Source organism: Bactrocera tryoni, chromosome 4 (genome assembly GCF_016617805.1).
Source record: "Bactrocera tryoni isolate S06 chromosome 4, CSIRO_BtryS06_freeze2, whole genome shotgun sequence".
Taxonomy (NCBI): domain Eukaryota; kingdom Metazoa; phylum Arthropoda; class Insecta; order Diptera; family Tephritidae; genus Bactrocera; species Bactrocera tryoni.
Genome location: NC_052502.1, coordinates 36,023,906 through 36,040,681, shown reverse-complemented (window position 1 = coordinate 36,040,681; position 16,776 = coordinate 36,023,906). Strand labels below are relative to the sequence as shown.

The 16,776-nt window shown below is 32.8% G+C and overlaps 1 protein-coding gene across 5 annotated transcripts in view; it reads left to right on the top strand.

Annotated features, from left to right (window-relative positions):
* Window positions 1-5,645, top strand: part of LOC120773891 (frequenin-1) — a 95,550-nt gene extending 89,905 nt beyond the window's left edge. For all 5 annotated transcript variants that reach the window (XM_040103066.1, XM_040103067.1, XM_040103065.1 and 2 more), the window contains exons 8-9: window positions 1,156-1,244; window positions 5,113-5,645. In XM_040103066.1, the coding sequence (XP_039959000.1) occupies window positions 1,156-1,244; window positions 5,113-5,280 (257 nt within the window). In that variant the 3' untranslated portion in view covers window positions 5,281-5,645. The remainder of the gene's footprint in view (window positions 1-1,155; window positions 1,245-5,112) is intronic.
* Window positions 5,646-16,776: the final 11,131 nt, after the last annotated feature.

Sequence of the window (16,776 nt, the reverse complement as noted above, 5' to 3'; positions counted from 1 at the left end):
CTTTTTGCCATTTTTCCGCCAGAGACATTGTTCCATTAGTGTAAATTGAAATTTCGAAATTTTCAGGCTGGAAGCGAGCGAACCATTGTTGTGCTACACGAACTGATACGAGTATAGCATCGTCTCCGAAAACTTCACAAATTTCAATGGTGGCTTGCGTGGCATTCTTCCCTTTTTTATGCAAAAATTTTAAAATATATCGAGTTACTTCATTATTTTCACTCATTTTTGAACAGCTGCAATTTATGCAACTTCCCTGAATTTAATTGGTAGCACTGCAGATATACGAAAGGACCTTTCCGACTACCCAATATACATATAGTATAAAATTTTTTTTTATGATAACTCACCAGTGGATATATATATGTAACCCTTATGTTGTAAGATAAAAATGTAGTTTTTTTATTAGTTCAGGTCAAATCATATTTTAAATTAAGAACGAAGTGAAATTGACGGTGGCCTTCACGTGTACAAAGCCCTTCAATCACACACTCAGTGAATGAGTTACGTTTCTCTTACATCACCCAAATACTCGCAGTAATGTTTTCGCTCGTAAAAAGTAATAAACGCATAAATTTTAATATTTTTTCCAATATTAAACAAAAAATTATGTGTCGGCATTGTGCAGCGCGTAAAAAAGCTGCGCTGTGCGGCATAAAATATTTTCTACCCATAATTGTCTTTCGCGGCATTACAATTACATTTTACGCCAACAATTAAACACAACAGACTGTTTTTCTGCAATAGCAGTGGCAAGTATATACATATACATACTATGTAGCGTGGATATATCACATATGATTGCGCTCACTTAATCCGCTTAATGACAGTTGACAATTTCGCAAATACTGCGAATGTATTTATTTATTTACGCCAATATTTGGGTTGTGGAGAAAAACTTGACTCATTTACATGTCAGTTGAATAAATATTGAAATAAATATGAAATTAAAACATTTTCATCCATACAAACGCTGGTCACAGAAATGCGCTTACTGTAATATTTATATATGTATGTGTGTGTGCTTACGCTCATACAATATTTAGACTGCCTTATATTTAAAGTTTCCATATGTGGTATATCAATATTTTTCCCTCTATGTTATACATATATTCATTCACTATTATTTATTCAATTTTTTTCGTTACCTTTCAGGGGCTTTCCGGTTGTATGATGTTGACAATGACGGTTACATAACGCGCGAGGAAATGTACAATATTGTGGATGCCATATATCAGATGGTGGTAAGTTGGGTGCAAACCGTCATAAAAAAAATTTCAATAAATAAACCTATTAAAACTGTGCGAGTGTATGCACGTATATGTGTGAACTAATTTATTGGAGATTAAATTGTGAATTATGAATAACGGTAGCTTCAGAGAAAGATCAATTTATGGCAGGTATCAAAGCACTACTTTGCTTAATTAATTACATGTAAGAATGTTGGGCAAAGAAGTGTGAATACTGTGAGTGTGAATCCGTTTTTATAAAATCAAATTTAATTAGATGTGGAACGTATAAATTTCTTTCGATCTTAACTGTTACCTCTTTAGAGTTCAAAAGTGAGTAAAACTCATAGATTCTAATGATGTTAGTTTAGGTATGGCGGCCAATTGTAACAACATACATATACCTGCTGCTCCTAATTAATATCAGATGGAGGTTAAGTATAGTTTTCATCACACAGAGCGTCAATGCGTTTTGCGAATTTTAAGGGCGGAGATACCTTTATTTTATTTAATACGGGTAAAATGGCACTTTTTACCAAATCCTGGCATACATCCCCAATTTTTCGAAATTCTGAAAACCTCCCTACTACGCACTTTATAAAAACTTCCAGAAAAAAAAAAAATAACTTTTTTCGTTTCAGATAAGAAACCTCAATCAACGGGATCGTTGATACTTCCGCCATTTTGTTTTTTTTTCTTTTACATAAAATAATTTTTATTTCATAGTTCAATAATACCTCTTAATATATATGCAAAACATTGAATGTAATCTCTTTTTATTCTTCCATAATAAAATTGGAAAAAATTTACCTTTTTCACGGTACTAAAGGTATCTCCCCCTTAAGAGCGACTTGCTCTCTAATTTTGATAATTCATCTAGTCAAGTGATTCGCAAGCTAATAAATATTTGAAACGAGACCTAGATAAGTGTGGATAGAGACATGCCAACTTCGCTGTACTTCCTGCATATATCATCGTTACTTATCTTCGTCCGGCTGGCTTGCAGATGATGTCAGTAGGTTGTGAAGTCATTAGGCCAACAAACTTTCAGTAGCGCTTTCGAGATTGTGTGAATAAAAGCCTGTTTGCGTTTTCTTGTTCGCGATTCTTGAACATGAACTTGGCGATCCTGCATGTTCATAAGACATACCATCTCGCTCTGCAAGCCTCTTTTCGTTAGTTCATGAACAATCATCTGAGAACCAGCTCTGAGCAATACATTTCGGCTCCCACCATTGATCCGACTGTTTGTATGTTGTATGCTCCGCTGGCATTTCGCATACTTCTGCCCCATCCACCATTATTAGTGTGACTTGAAACCTTCTTTTCCAAATTAAGCTTGAAGGTATGTGATTTTTTTATCCACCAATTTCCTGTTTTAGATTCTTAAGTGCTCATACGTACATTTCACTTCGATGAAAGTATTTGTTACATTCAAAGCATAGGGTAACTGTGAGAGTGACACGTCGCTAGACAAAGCTAGAAAAGTGCATCTTTAAGTTCTATCACTATTTTTAAGAGAGATTTAAGCCAAAAGATGTAAGACAAATTCAAATACTGAAGAGTATTCGAGTATAAATTAATACATATTTTTCATTGTTATTCCGATTATTACATTGTGAGTGTACAACTCTTTATCTTTTATAATAAATTTTGTAAAAAAATTTGTTGAAGTTGAAAAAACAGCGAAGATCGTTTTGCCGCCCCCAAGACGTTGCGTCCGGGGAAAGAGGTTCTTAGCTCTCGTATGCTTTTTCGTTGTCGTGTGATCGGGAACCCAATTTATGGATATGTAAAACAACCTGCCCGTAAGCTTAAAGTCTTCCTGCAATTGTTGACTATGCAGGAATTAATTTGTGGCATAGAAAAGGCCAGCAATACCGTCTGGTTGTTTGTGATTATGGTTGCGTTGATGTATCCTTTCCTAACTATTCAATTCATCACTATTGGCCTCCTCTGTACCTATTACTTCGGCTTTGAAAATGCTGGCTGAGTTTCGTAGACGGATAGAAGTAGCTATGTCAAGATCATTGGAGTTTACCTCCGACTCAACTCCGCAGTTCACTTTGTCCCATCGATATAGATAGATATAAACTTCTTCTCCATTCACGTTAGAGGGTGACCTCACCAGAAAGAGACTAATAAAATCTAACCTCGGGAGATTTAGTCTGTTTTATTAGAGTACGCTGGTTCAGAATAGCGCAATATACATAATATTTCCGGTTCCAAAACCGAAGTCCTTTATTCTGATAGCAGGACTTACTGCTACTTTCCGAATAAACACTTCTATGGGCAATTGATGCACAATCAGCGTTTCGGTCGAACATTACTTAATAGTTTTGTAACATCACCACACATGGAATTTATCATCCACATGATTATATTTGGTTTAAGGCTCCACTTCTTGCTAGGAATTCTTTTGCAGTTTAAGTGTAAAGACGTTAAGTGTATTATACGCTTATTTTATTCGTTTTTTTTTAATATCCAGTTCAGTTTGATATCGATTTCAACCCCTAGGTATTTTGCCGTGGAGGTCAGACAAATTCTTGTACCACTGATGCTTTTCTTCACTCATTGGTGATGCTTCCTAACCAATGAGTGAGGAAGATCATCATCGCAGTTTTACTAAGGCTTACACTTATTTCGTTGTTCGCGGCCCAAAAATGTATTCGTTGGGCTCTTTCCATTATCACACTGATTATGAAAGGAAATATCCTTAGATGAATGATAACCTCTTTGAAGAGTGCCTATGCTTACGTAGTTTGTTAGTGTTGCTGAGCCATTTTATGCTGTAATCAATCTGTTCATAGCTCGTGTCTATCTGCAAACTGTGTCGGCAATGCCGCCATTGGACAGAGAACGTTGTTATCTAAATTCCAAAAACTTTTTTCTTAGTTCAGTTTGCCAACAATTTAGGTTATAATGCGCCCTGCCCCGGGATTTTAGAAAGTTTCAGACCATTATATGGAGGTCGTTTCAAGTCTGTCAGGAGAAAGGTTTCTAAAGCCCAGCTTATAGTATAAATAATATTTATATAACAATTATATTGTATAGCATGTTTCTAAAGGGGTTACATGGGTTTGCGGGTTTCCAAAAATCCTCCACCTCTAGAATATTATCTTGAATTTTTAAGCCTTGAGAACTTGTGCGCTCAAAGCTAGGTAGGCTAAGTAAGCCGTCTTTAAAAGCGTTTTTCTAATTGTGTTTTTGAAATCGGTTGGCAAGATTTCTCGAGAACTACTCAACTGATATTCATGACATTTTTCTCAGGTTTTGAGATAAAATTCTTAAAGACTTGGATGACGGATTTTTTTTCGATTACAACTACAACTATTTGAAAAACAAGTGTCGCGAAATTTTCACTGAAATTTTAATATTTTTGTTAAAATTTCTGTCAAAAATGTAATTTTTAGTTTTTTATTTTTCTTCGTTCAAGTTCTAAGTTAAGATTTTAACTAAAACACGTATTTTTTCACCTTATATTATCATGTAAGTAGTTATTCTGCCAACGCGGGTCCATCTTTTTTCCGAGGAGTCACCGGAAATGGCGTCGCAATGGCCGAGCTTAAAATATTTTTTTCTAAAAATTTCAGAATTTCTTTGTGAATAGTGCATAAAAAAAATTCGAATAAAGTATTTAATTTTAAAAATTGTAAAAAATGTTGAAAATGGCTGTTTTTTACCCGGGGAGCTCATGTAACTCCTTAAGCTAAGCAAGAATTTCTCTGATTTTTTAAAATCACGAACTATCTCGTTGTTACTTCATAAAAGCTAACTATAAAATATTAACATCACAGTTTATTTATTCTTTATAAAAATTTTCTTTAATTTACTAAAACCTTTTTATCACTTTCTTATGTATTTTTCTGCTACACGCAAACAGGGTCAACAGCCGCAATCGGAGGATGAGAATACGCCGCAGAAACGTGTGGATAAAATATTTGATCAAATGGATAAGAATCATGATGGTAAATTAACATTAGAAGAATTTCGTGAGGGTAGTAAAGCTGATCCACGTATAGTTCAGGCGTTAAGTTTAGGTGGTGGTTAAGACACGAATGCCAACGAACGACGACACTACGTAAACAAACGAACAGTAAATTTAACAGATAATATTTATGAGAAATGATAAAAGGGGAGTGTGGGCCAGCGAGAGCGCTGAAGAAAATTTGTATAATTAATGACAAAAAATAAAAAAAAATAAATAAAAATTATAAATGGCACGCTGCAATAGTTTGCGCTGAACTTTAAGCAATCAGTTTTTTTACAAGAAACTATTAAATTTTGGAAAACGAACTTTCAGTGTTAGATTACCTACTTTTCGCGTAAATAAAGATGCATTTCTTTCCAATAAAAAATACTTAAAAATTATTTTCATGCAACTTTTGCTATAAAAAACTTGCAAAAAGAAAAAAGAAACACTTTCTTAAAAAAAATAATAATTAATTAAAGTAATATTATAATAAACTTACATAATGAGCAATTTAGTAATTTTTATTGACAACATATATATATGAGATAATAATTTTTTGCAAACAATTTTAATACTAGCATACAGTTAAAAAACAAATAATATAAACTTATTGTGAAAAAATGCGTTCATTAGTATATATAACTTACTATATACACAACAATTGGACAGCGAATAAAAATTTGAAATCAATTAGCAATACAAAGCGAATACACCAATTATTAAGTAATTAGCAACCAAATAACAAAAAAAAAATTTATAAAATTAAACTAACAACAAAAAATTGTTTTCATGCAAACGAAAGTGTCTAGTGAGAATGTCATAAAACAAGCCTTCATTATATTTATAATTAAATATAAATATAAAATTACAAAATAAATTTAATAATTATTAACCAATCATACAATTGATTAAACGTTTTAAAAAGTTAGCAATTAGCCTTATTGCATATTAGCATGGCCTTATGGCTTTGGCGCTGCGGAGGATGAGCACGATGACGAAAACAGTAGCATACATATAGGCGTTAGGACAATTAGTAGCAAAAAATACCTAAGTCATAGATATACATTTAAGTAGTTGTGCAAAGAAGTTTTCGAAATAAAATGCGATATTATATTTTGATGTTACGTACATACTTAGTATAAGGGATTAGAGCAGTATCTAAGTTTACTCAACGCAAAGTGTAGCATACCTTACGCAGCCAAAAGAATGTATAGTGGAAAAGTTCAAGGATATAGCATACATTTAGGCGAAGTTAGTTGCGGGAAAAGCGCTTGAGCGTTAGCTTAGGTTGTACGAAAAGCGCTTGAGGGTTAGCTTTAGTGCGGCAAAGTGACGGCCTTAGTTGAACTTTAATGACGCATGTGAACTTCGCTCACATCTTCGGGCATTCACAGACATACGCACCGACAGCACTGTGTCGTATGCCATCATACTAAGATAATTTCTATTCTATGTGCGGTTCAGCTTTATTATTATTTCACTAAATTATCAAATAAAATGTATAGCAAGTCAAACTACAAATATTTGCAATATTTATTACTAACAATTAATACCCATGTATATGAAATCATCATGCTCTACAAAAATAAATATGACTATGCTTAAAATAAAAGTCTACAACAAATAAAAAATAAATTTATAACTAAACAAAAACCTCACCGAAATTCTTCAAAAATACTAAAAATACAGTCTGTAAAAATATGTTTAACCACTATATGAGAAAATAAATAAGTTAAAAGTATTTTAGTAAATTTATAAAAATACATTTAGTGCTGTTGCAAACAATACAGTGAAATATACTTATATATAATTGTATAGAAAGGTATGTAAGAATCTCAATTAATACCAAAATTGCAAAGCGCAGACAAGGTATGGCATGTATATTGAACTAAAAACTTTACATAAGTATGCACAAAAAGTTTATTTAGTTTTAAATTATGTAAATACTAAACACAATATAAATAATACAAAAATACCACCATTGTGCTTCAGGCACATGAAAAATAGCGAAATTCGTAAAAATTGTAATATAAAAGAATGAATAATTCAAACTTAAGTATAGCCGTCGGCATACATACACTAAATAATCAGCCAACATTTGAACGTTGATTTTTCTGATGTAATATTATTATATTACATAAAAATATTTTCTTTATGCGTGGCATAAGCATGGTCTTTCTTGAAACTAAAAATACCAAATACCCACTAATTGAAATATTTTCAAAACTTGGAACCAAAAAGTATGCGTTTCTTAACAAAAAAAAAAAAGAAATAGAAAGTAAAGTAATGCAAATCAGGCGTGGTAGACATTGCTCCAACAATTTGCTTAAAATCATCATGCATATTAAGTAAGAAGGGCTGCCACCCAGAGTTTTTTTTTTCATACTCAATAGAGTGTGTTGCCACCCAGAATTCTTGATTCATACTAAATAAATAGGGTTGCCTTGTTGTCGTTAAAACAAATGATTTTCAAAAATATCCAACACTGAAGTTTTTTACGCCGAACTTTTGCTTTTAAACTTCTAAAGTCGAAAGCCGAAACTCAAAATTGATTTTCAAATTTGTGTTTTTAGAATATAGGGTTACAACTACTTCAGAATTTCCAAATACCAATAATTTTTGGCTTATTACTATATGAAATATTTGACAATATTCTACAAAAATTTGAAGTTAATGCCGCAAAATGTTTCGGAGATATGAGCAAAAGTTCCGAAAGTCGAAACTCAGAGTGAACTTAAAAAAATATGTTCGTGGATTAAGGGCTTATGATATCCTTTTGTGAAGTTCCAAAAATCGTTATTTTTGCTTTTATATCGAGTATACAAACAATATTTGACCATATTCCCCAAAAATTTGAAGTTAATCCCGGAAAATGTTTCGGAAAGCTTCAAGAGAATGAACTTTCAAAAATATTTTCGTCGGTTAAGGATTTACGTGTACCCATTTAATTGCTATTTTTGCTTTCATATTGAATATACATACATACTGTATTTGACCATATTCCCCGAAAAATTTGAAAAGAAAACTAAATTTTTTGTAATCGGCTTCCAAAGCATTAAGAGTTTCTTTCTGAAAACACTTTTTTTAGAGGAAAACTTCTTTGAAACGCTTAGACTGATTGATTTAAAATTTTCAAATGATCAAAAGATTGCAGTTTTTGATTACAAAATTGAATGCTTTAAATAAAGTTTCGACAAGTCCTTCGATTATTTCTTGTAATTATAAAATTTTTTGTGTTGTAAGTTTGAAAAAAATTTAGTTGGAAATATCGTTTTCACCTTTCGACACATTTTTGCAGAGGTCCTCCTGAAGATCGACTACGTAATCAAGGGAATCTATGGTTTTAAAAGCCTCTCCCAAAGCTAAAAGCTTCTCCCTAAGCTTTAAAATCTTATCCTAAAGCTTTAAAAGCTTTTTTTCTCAAAAAATTATTTTCGGAGGAAAACTTCTACGAAACGCTCGGACCGATCGATTTAAATTTTCAAGGGAATGCTGTTTTTGATAATAAGCCATTCTAGGGGTAAATTTTATCAAAAATATCCTTTTTTTTGTCAAACTGCAAATTTGTTAAAAATAAAAGTTCTGACAAGTTTTTCGATCATTTCTACAGTAATTATAAAATTTTTTGGATTATGGGTTTGAAAAAATTGTAGGCAGAAAATCGTCTTCACCGTCCGCACCTATTTTTCGGCGGTCCTCGAGGAGGTGGACTACAATATCAAGGGAATCGAAAATTTTTCAAAATGAATGGATGACTTTTAAAATATTTATTTATTAAATAAGATGCCTCCAAATAATCATGTGAAACGCATTTGACAGACTTGCAGGTGGCTATAACCCTTCAGTAAAGAAATTAAACATAAAAGTAAAAAAATTGCAGCCTTTTGAAGCGTTCGCTATGCAAATTGTATAAAAATTAAAAACTTCACAAAAATTTCTTAATAATACAATCAAAAATCTGAAGCATTAAAAGCATATTGCAATTTCGCAAATTTAAGTATAACTTTTAGCTAATTTTAAAAATTATTCCAAGCACATAAAAATATCACAAAACATTAAAATCGATATTTAATTATTATATTTTATTTTTTTAAATTTGAAAATCGCAAAACTACACACTTTACACTACTTGAAAATAAAGCAACTAAATTTATACTAATTTTTAAAGCGAAGGCTAAAGTCAATTCTTGAACTTATTACAACGCTAACTAAAACTATAAAACAAAATAAGAATATTAAAACTATTTAGAACTCAGATATGAAAACACAAAGCACTAATGTACTACTTACTATTACGCTACTCATTACTCGAAAACTATATTATGTAAATTACATTACATTATACACAAATAAAAAATATATATACTTAATTAAATTTAGTGCAGAACTAAATAAAAAGTAAGATATCTTTAAAAGCAATATTTTAAATTTGAGTAAAATATACGCTGAAAAGCAAAACATAAGAATATGTATATAAAAAAATAAAAAAAAAAATAATTAAAAAAATTAAAAATATAATGAAATAAAAAATATATATCATAAGACGAAAAGATATAATAAAAAAAATTAAATTAAAAAAAAAAAAATAAAAAATAATATTCAATTAGATACAAAATAAATAAAATAAAAAATATAAAAAGAATAAAATTAAAATATAAACACAAGAACACCACATCGTAGGCACACTGTGCCGCACTGAAAATGCAATTAAAGCAACCAAGGCAATTTTCTTTCAATTATATTAAGCGCGAATAAAAAAAGCAGTGATTATGGTGTCAATAATGTTGTCAAATTGCACAACATACCAAACAATATACCGAACTTACAAAAAAATAAATAAAATATCTGCAAAAACTTCAAATTTAATAAACGCAAAAATATAAAATTAATTTGCAACTACAAAGAGTGCATATTAATATGGCGCGTGCTGTAGAAAAAATATAGCAACACAATACCTTTTGTGGTATATGACAAGTGTGACGTCACTGTTGCACATTTCATGTGCATACAAATAAAAGTAAAGCAAAACACGACATCAATTAAAATGTAATATACATACATACATTCGATATTTGAAAGCGCAACAGTTTAATAGGAACAAAGAAAATAACAGTAAAATTTACTATATTAAAACTTATATACATACAATTTTAAGGTAATATAAACAAAGAGCAAAAAACAACAACAACAACACATATACTTATATATATATAGTACATACAAATGTATTTTTCTTATTTTTACTCATTTATTTATTGACTAATTTAGTTTTTTGAAATAAATATATTTTGTTGTTAATATATTTACTATACAAATTACAGTGAAATACCAAAGAAACAAACAGTGTGGCGTGAAATTATTCCGAAATAAAATTTTCTGCAAAAATTTAATATTCTTGAATTACTTTCTGATTGTTGGTTACTCTTTTGTTAATGGTAAGTGATGGTTGGTTTTCTTGGATACTACAAAAGTAGACCGATAGGGACAGAAAAATACGCCATATTTTTTCCTACTTTTTTGACATTTTTATTTAGTAAGGTTTTCCATTTCTTCATGGAAAGATTTCCAACAACGAGTCAAAATTAATAAAATTTACCACCGAAATTCGGAGTCAGTGGCCTCAACTTTAAGAGCGCTACGTCCAATTTATGGTGGTCATAATTGTCTTGTCGGATCAACAATTGAGCGTCTAGTGCAAAAATTTGAAAAGTTCCCGTAAGTGAGTGAGCTCGTAGTGTCAAGAATATTGCTGCCGCTAGCGCATAAATTGAGGAAGATCCAAATCAGACACTCACTTGCCGTTCTCGAGCGTTGGGCATCGTTGTGACGAATTTTGCGAAAAGATCTTGGCCTACGTCTTTACAAAATCAAAATGACACAAAAACTGAAGCCGTAAGACCACCAGAATCGTCGTATGTTTGAGAATTGTGCTGAGTAACAACTTAAAAATTATCCTGATTTTCATCGAAAAATCATCTTCAGCGATGAGGCTCATTTCTGGCTGAATGGCCTCGTCAATAAGCAAAGTATGCGTTACTGGTTAGGCAGCAATCCACATGTACTCCATGAGTCACCAGAATTACCGTCTGGTGCGGTTAATGCATCATGGGGCCGTACTTCTTCCGTGATGATCAAGACCGCCACGTTACATACTGTGAATGGGAATCGCTTCCGCTCAATGAAAACTGTATATCTTTGGCCCGAATGGGATGATATGGACTTGGACAATATGTGGTTCCCACATGACGGCGTCACAAGCCACACAGCGAATGTCAGAATCGATTTATTGTAAACCAAGTTAAGTGAACGTGTTTTTTCGCGAAATAGCCTAGTCAATTGGCCGCCTCGGTCGTGCGATTTGACGCTGTTAGATAATTTCCTGTGGGGCTACGTCTATGGTCTATGCCAAAAAGCCAGCGACGATTGATGAATTTCGTACGAAAATTGTTTTCAGCGTCAGGACTTCTGCATGCGTGCCCGTGGTGGCCATGCAAAATATATCGAGTTCCATACATAATGACAACGAATGTACTTTCACAGCAATAAAGAAGCGCTCTTATTGAAAACTCCTTTTATAAAAAAACAGAAGCGTTTTTCTCCTAATCAGTAATTCAACTTATTTTTGAATGTTAAAAATTATTTTTAGTTATATTTTGATTCAAAAAGGTCAGCACTGGACCAATTTTCGGAATAACCTTTACCAAGAAGGCTTCTGCGGTCGAAGAAGAATGCATAAATAAAACCCAGAATTTTAATCTCCATTAGACATCTTGGCAAAGTACGAATGTTTTTAGCTTTACATTAATTTTCACCAAAGTGACGGACTTGTGAAAATAACTCAAACTTCATACAATAAAATAGCGATAAGCTAGTTTATAACAAGTAAGGAAGGGCTAAGTTAAGCTGTAACTAAACATTTTCTACTCTTGCAATTTACAGGAATCAAAGCCCGGAAAATCCTTCAGGAGTTGACAATATTAAAAAGTGTAGCGAAAGTTTCCAATTTCATTGTTAGACCAAATCAGAAATGGATATTATTGGAAAGTTAAAAACGTCAACCGCATCAATTCATTATACATTATTAATGATTTAAGGTTTAGGCCAAGAACAGTTTCATGTACAATGTTAAGAAAACGTATCCACTTTATTTCATTAAAATATCATTTCGTTGGAATGTTGGAAAACAATATATAGCATATATTGGTAGCCGAGAAATTGCAGGTACGACAGTGACACGTTAGTGTCAGTGACATCTGTGCCAAATATCACATCAAAATAATCATTGGTATTTAGTAAACTCTTGTCTTTTTGAAGTACATAAAGTGCATTCGGCGATTTTTACGATGAGTGAAATTATTCCACAAAGTTGCATTAAATTTTATAGGCGGAATCAAATGATGCCGGAACGTTCAGAATGTTGAAACAGACTTTCGGTGATAATTTTTTGTCACGAGAAAGTGTTCTGGATCGGTGCAAATTATTCGAACAATGTCGGGAATTAGGTTTACGACATCAACTAATGATCAACACGTCAATTAAATAAAGAAATTGGTGACAGAGAATTGACGATTAACAGTTACATATGTTACTGACATTGTTAGAATATCGGAGAGTTCAGTGAAAGCCATTTTGAAAGATCATTTGAGACTCAGAACAATTTATTCCTAACACGTCTGTAAAACATTGCTTTCCGACTACCAGGATGTCACAAAACTTATTATTACTGCTTACGACCCGGAAACAGACGATCAGTTGGTCAAATATCGTGGCAAAGGTGAGCCGAGGCCGAAAAAACCACGTCAAAGCAGGTCAAAAATCAAGGTTATGTTGACAGTTTTCTTCGATTATCGAGGTGTGGTGCACTCCGAGTTCCTTCTGATCGGCCAAACTATCAACAAGGAATACCATTTGAGTGTTATGCGTATTTGCGCGAAGCTATTCCTACAAATACGCCCGAATTATTGGCCGACAACTCTTGGTTTTTGCACCACTAATGCAGCGTCTTTGATTTTAACAACTGTTTCTAGCATTGGAAAACACGTTGACACAAGTGTATTAGGGCCAAGGAGGATTACTTTCATGGGGACGACATATGTGGATTTTGAAGAATAAATTAAGAATTTTAAAATTATGAACAAAGTCTTACTATATTTTGCTCATAATAGTATGTATGGACTAGTGTAAAAGGGAGGTTGCAAAACTGTGAATATCAGTTATGTTGATGTAGAGGCAAATTTCCTCCGATTTTGTCCCTTTCAGGCACGAAGACTCACTGTCCTTAGAAATATACGCTTTCGCCATATTAACAGAGATATCTGGTATAAAGACAACTGTAAGTTCGTAAATCTTTATATTAGAGAAGTATTGACCCAATTTGAACCTTCTTTGACACATGGGTATATTATTATCAACAAAACATTTTCCCCGAATTTTAATACCACATCCCACGGAATAACTGACAGTTTCGGAAAAAGTCTGTCGAAAAACTGGGGTTCATGTAATTGCCATCTTGAAAAGTTATAGACCCATATTGAAAATTTTGTTCGTAAATAAAATACATATTAGTAAGTTTTAAACCGGATAAAATCGAGCAACCGCATCCATTTGCCACCTTTTAAACATAAGAATGTAATATCGCGATGTGGTATGGTTTTATAAACATTCATTTCACATTCCTGACGTAATCATCTTATGCCATACCTTAAAAATCTAATCCAATCTAATCTGATGCAAGTCATCGAAAATTGAGCTCATCGGATGAACCATCTGAGACGTTGACGCGGCCAACATTTGAAGGAGATAATCTTCAAAAACTAAATATCAAAGAATTTTCGTTCGAATGATAATAAACATTTGAAGTGTCTGTGTTTTTTCTTTTATAAAGTAGAGAGCCTCGAAATGGGTCACCATTCAACTTTTTCTCAGTTAGTTTACATATTATTTGAAGAGTGGTTTTCCGAAATATCTTTAAGTTGCAAATATATTAACTGGAAAAAGCAGCTGTTATTCTCAAAATAAGTATTATGTAAGGAAATGCTATAGTATTTGTACTTTATGTATACCGGATTTTTTATAGCATACTTAAAATTAACAGCTACCATAAAAGCATATAAAGTACTGAAAGTGTGAAAGACAGCGTTAGAGTTAGATGAGAAATACAATATAGAATAAATAGAAAAAACGTTAACTTCGGCTGCACCGAAGCTAATATACGCTTCACAGGTGCATTTCTTCTAGTAACTATGTGTTCAGTTTGTATGGAAGCTATATGCTATAGTAATCCGATCTGAAAAATTTTTTCGCAGATTATATTATTTCCATGTCAAATGCCAAAGTTTTCTCATACAAGCATTTGATTCCGATCGTTCAGTTTGTATGTCAGATATATGCTATAGTAAGCCGATCTGAACAATTTCTTAGAAAACAATTTATACCAAATTTCGTGAATATATCTTGTCAAATGCCAAAGTTTTCCCATACAAGCATTTGATTCCGATCATTCAGTTTGTATAGCAGCTATATGATCTAGTGAGCCGATATCGGCAGTTCCGACAAATGAGAGAAAATTACGTTTGCAAAATTTCAAAATGATATCTTAAAAACTGAGGACAGACAGACGGACGGACAGACGGACAGACAGACAGACGGACATTGTTAAATCTACTCAGCTCAACATACTGATCATTTATATATATCCTTAATGGGGTCTCCGACCCTTCCTTCTGGGTGTTACAAACTTCGTGACAAACTTAATATACCCTGTTCAGGGTATAAATATACGTTTATACTGCACGTAAGCTGAACTGAATTGAGCGTGCATGGCAGTAATAGAAGCGTTTAAAGCTACAACCATTCGACGAAGTTACAGGGGATGGCAAACGAAAATAGTCACAGAATCCTTTACATATTCATGGAAACTATTTCCGTTCACACATAATATGTAAATGTAGATGTATCAATTCATATATACATACATACATATGTGTTAATATACATTCCATCTAACATTTTGCAAATGTACTTTCCATACATTTCAATTCACGCGATGCTACTTTTTCAATTTTACCTTCGGAATGTTTTTTAACGTCCACACATGTGGGCCAACCTCACTTCCTGCGCTGCAAATGAAAGTTTTGCTGGACATACAAGTATGTACGTGGCATATTGAGGTGTCAGGTAGCGGTAAACTAATACTCACGGCAGAACTCAGCCAACCAAGTGACCAAGATGTATTGGTATATAGTTGCATTGAAGTGGTTGTAAGTAGAGTTTCGGTTATACTCACATACAAATACACTCAGTTAGTCTGCCTAGTCAGCGGCAATGTTGGTATCCCACTTCCAACCAACACTATTAAATGTATTACGCTTGCTGCTATTGTTTAGTAAACTTATACACACACGTGCGAAACGCTAGTTCAGGCGGTTCCACCTGAAAACAATTGGTTTTCATGCTACGTAAATTTGTGGAATACAGAGCAGTACTAGGGTGGTCCGAAAAAATTAGCTATTATTTCGGTATTGCCTTTATAATCGCTTATAAAGAAGGAAAAAGCTTTTATAAAGCAATTCTAGAAGATTTATTAAAAAAGAAATTCGGTATTTAGGGAGAATATTTCAGAGTAATTCCCATAGAATTAAACATTTCCTATAAAACTGGCGTTTTTAGAGAAAAAAAATGTTAGAATTCTAAATAAGTCATATTTATTCTTCAATTCTCTGGACGATTTCGTGGTAGAATAGATGAAAAATTAGCGAATTTACTACGGGTTCCCATTACAATGGGTATTTGTATTTAGTACAAATACCAGTATTCGTTGTTATTATATTTAATTCAAGTCCGCTTAATAACATGGTAAAAAAGAGGTAATATTATAGAGGTTCAATTATTCATCAATACTTATGGCGACGATTTTTTCAGTTCTCGAAAAACTTTTCATAAGCACTTTTTGGGTTGACCTTTAGCTTATTCTGCGAATTTTGTTTTATATCTTCGATCGATTGCCGCTCCGTGGAGGCAATTTCAGTTTGGGGAACAAAAAAATTTTACAAAGCCAAACTGGTGAATACGGTGGTGGCCGACCGTTTTTGGAATGGTTCCACAAATCCGACCGTTTTCGTCGTATGTTCTCATGCAAACGTCTCAATACGCGCAAATAGAACTTCTTATTGGCCAAACCAAAGCACGAATATCAGAAAAGCTATTAGCAAAACTTTGATTTTTGAGCGGATTTGGCGTTGTTCTTTTGGTTTCTGCTCATTTTTTCCTCCATTTTGCTGATTGTTGACTTGATTGCATGTCAAACTCATAAGCCCATGTCCAATAAAAGGTAAAAAAGTGGGTCAGTATCTCCAAATAAACAAAGGTTTTTGACTTGGCTTAAAGCTAACAAAACGTTCATGGCGTTAAATTTAAACAAAAGGGTTTTTGGTCCTATAAAATGTTAACCAATGGGTCAGTGATCCCAAATCTAAAAAAAAAGTTGTTGAATTGGCTAAATGTAAAAGAAGGTTGTGAACTTGTCTAAATGTAATCAAAAAGTTCATTGATTTACATTTGAGATCAATGAACTTT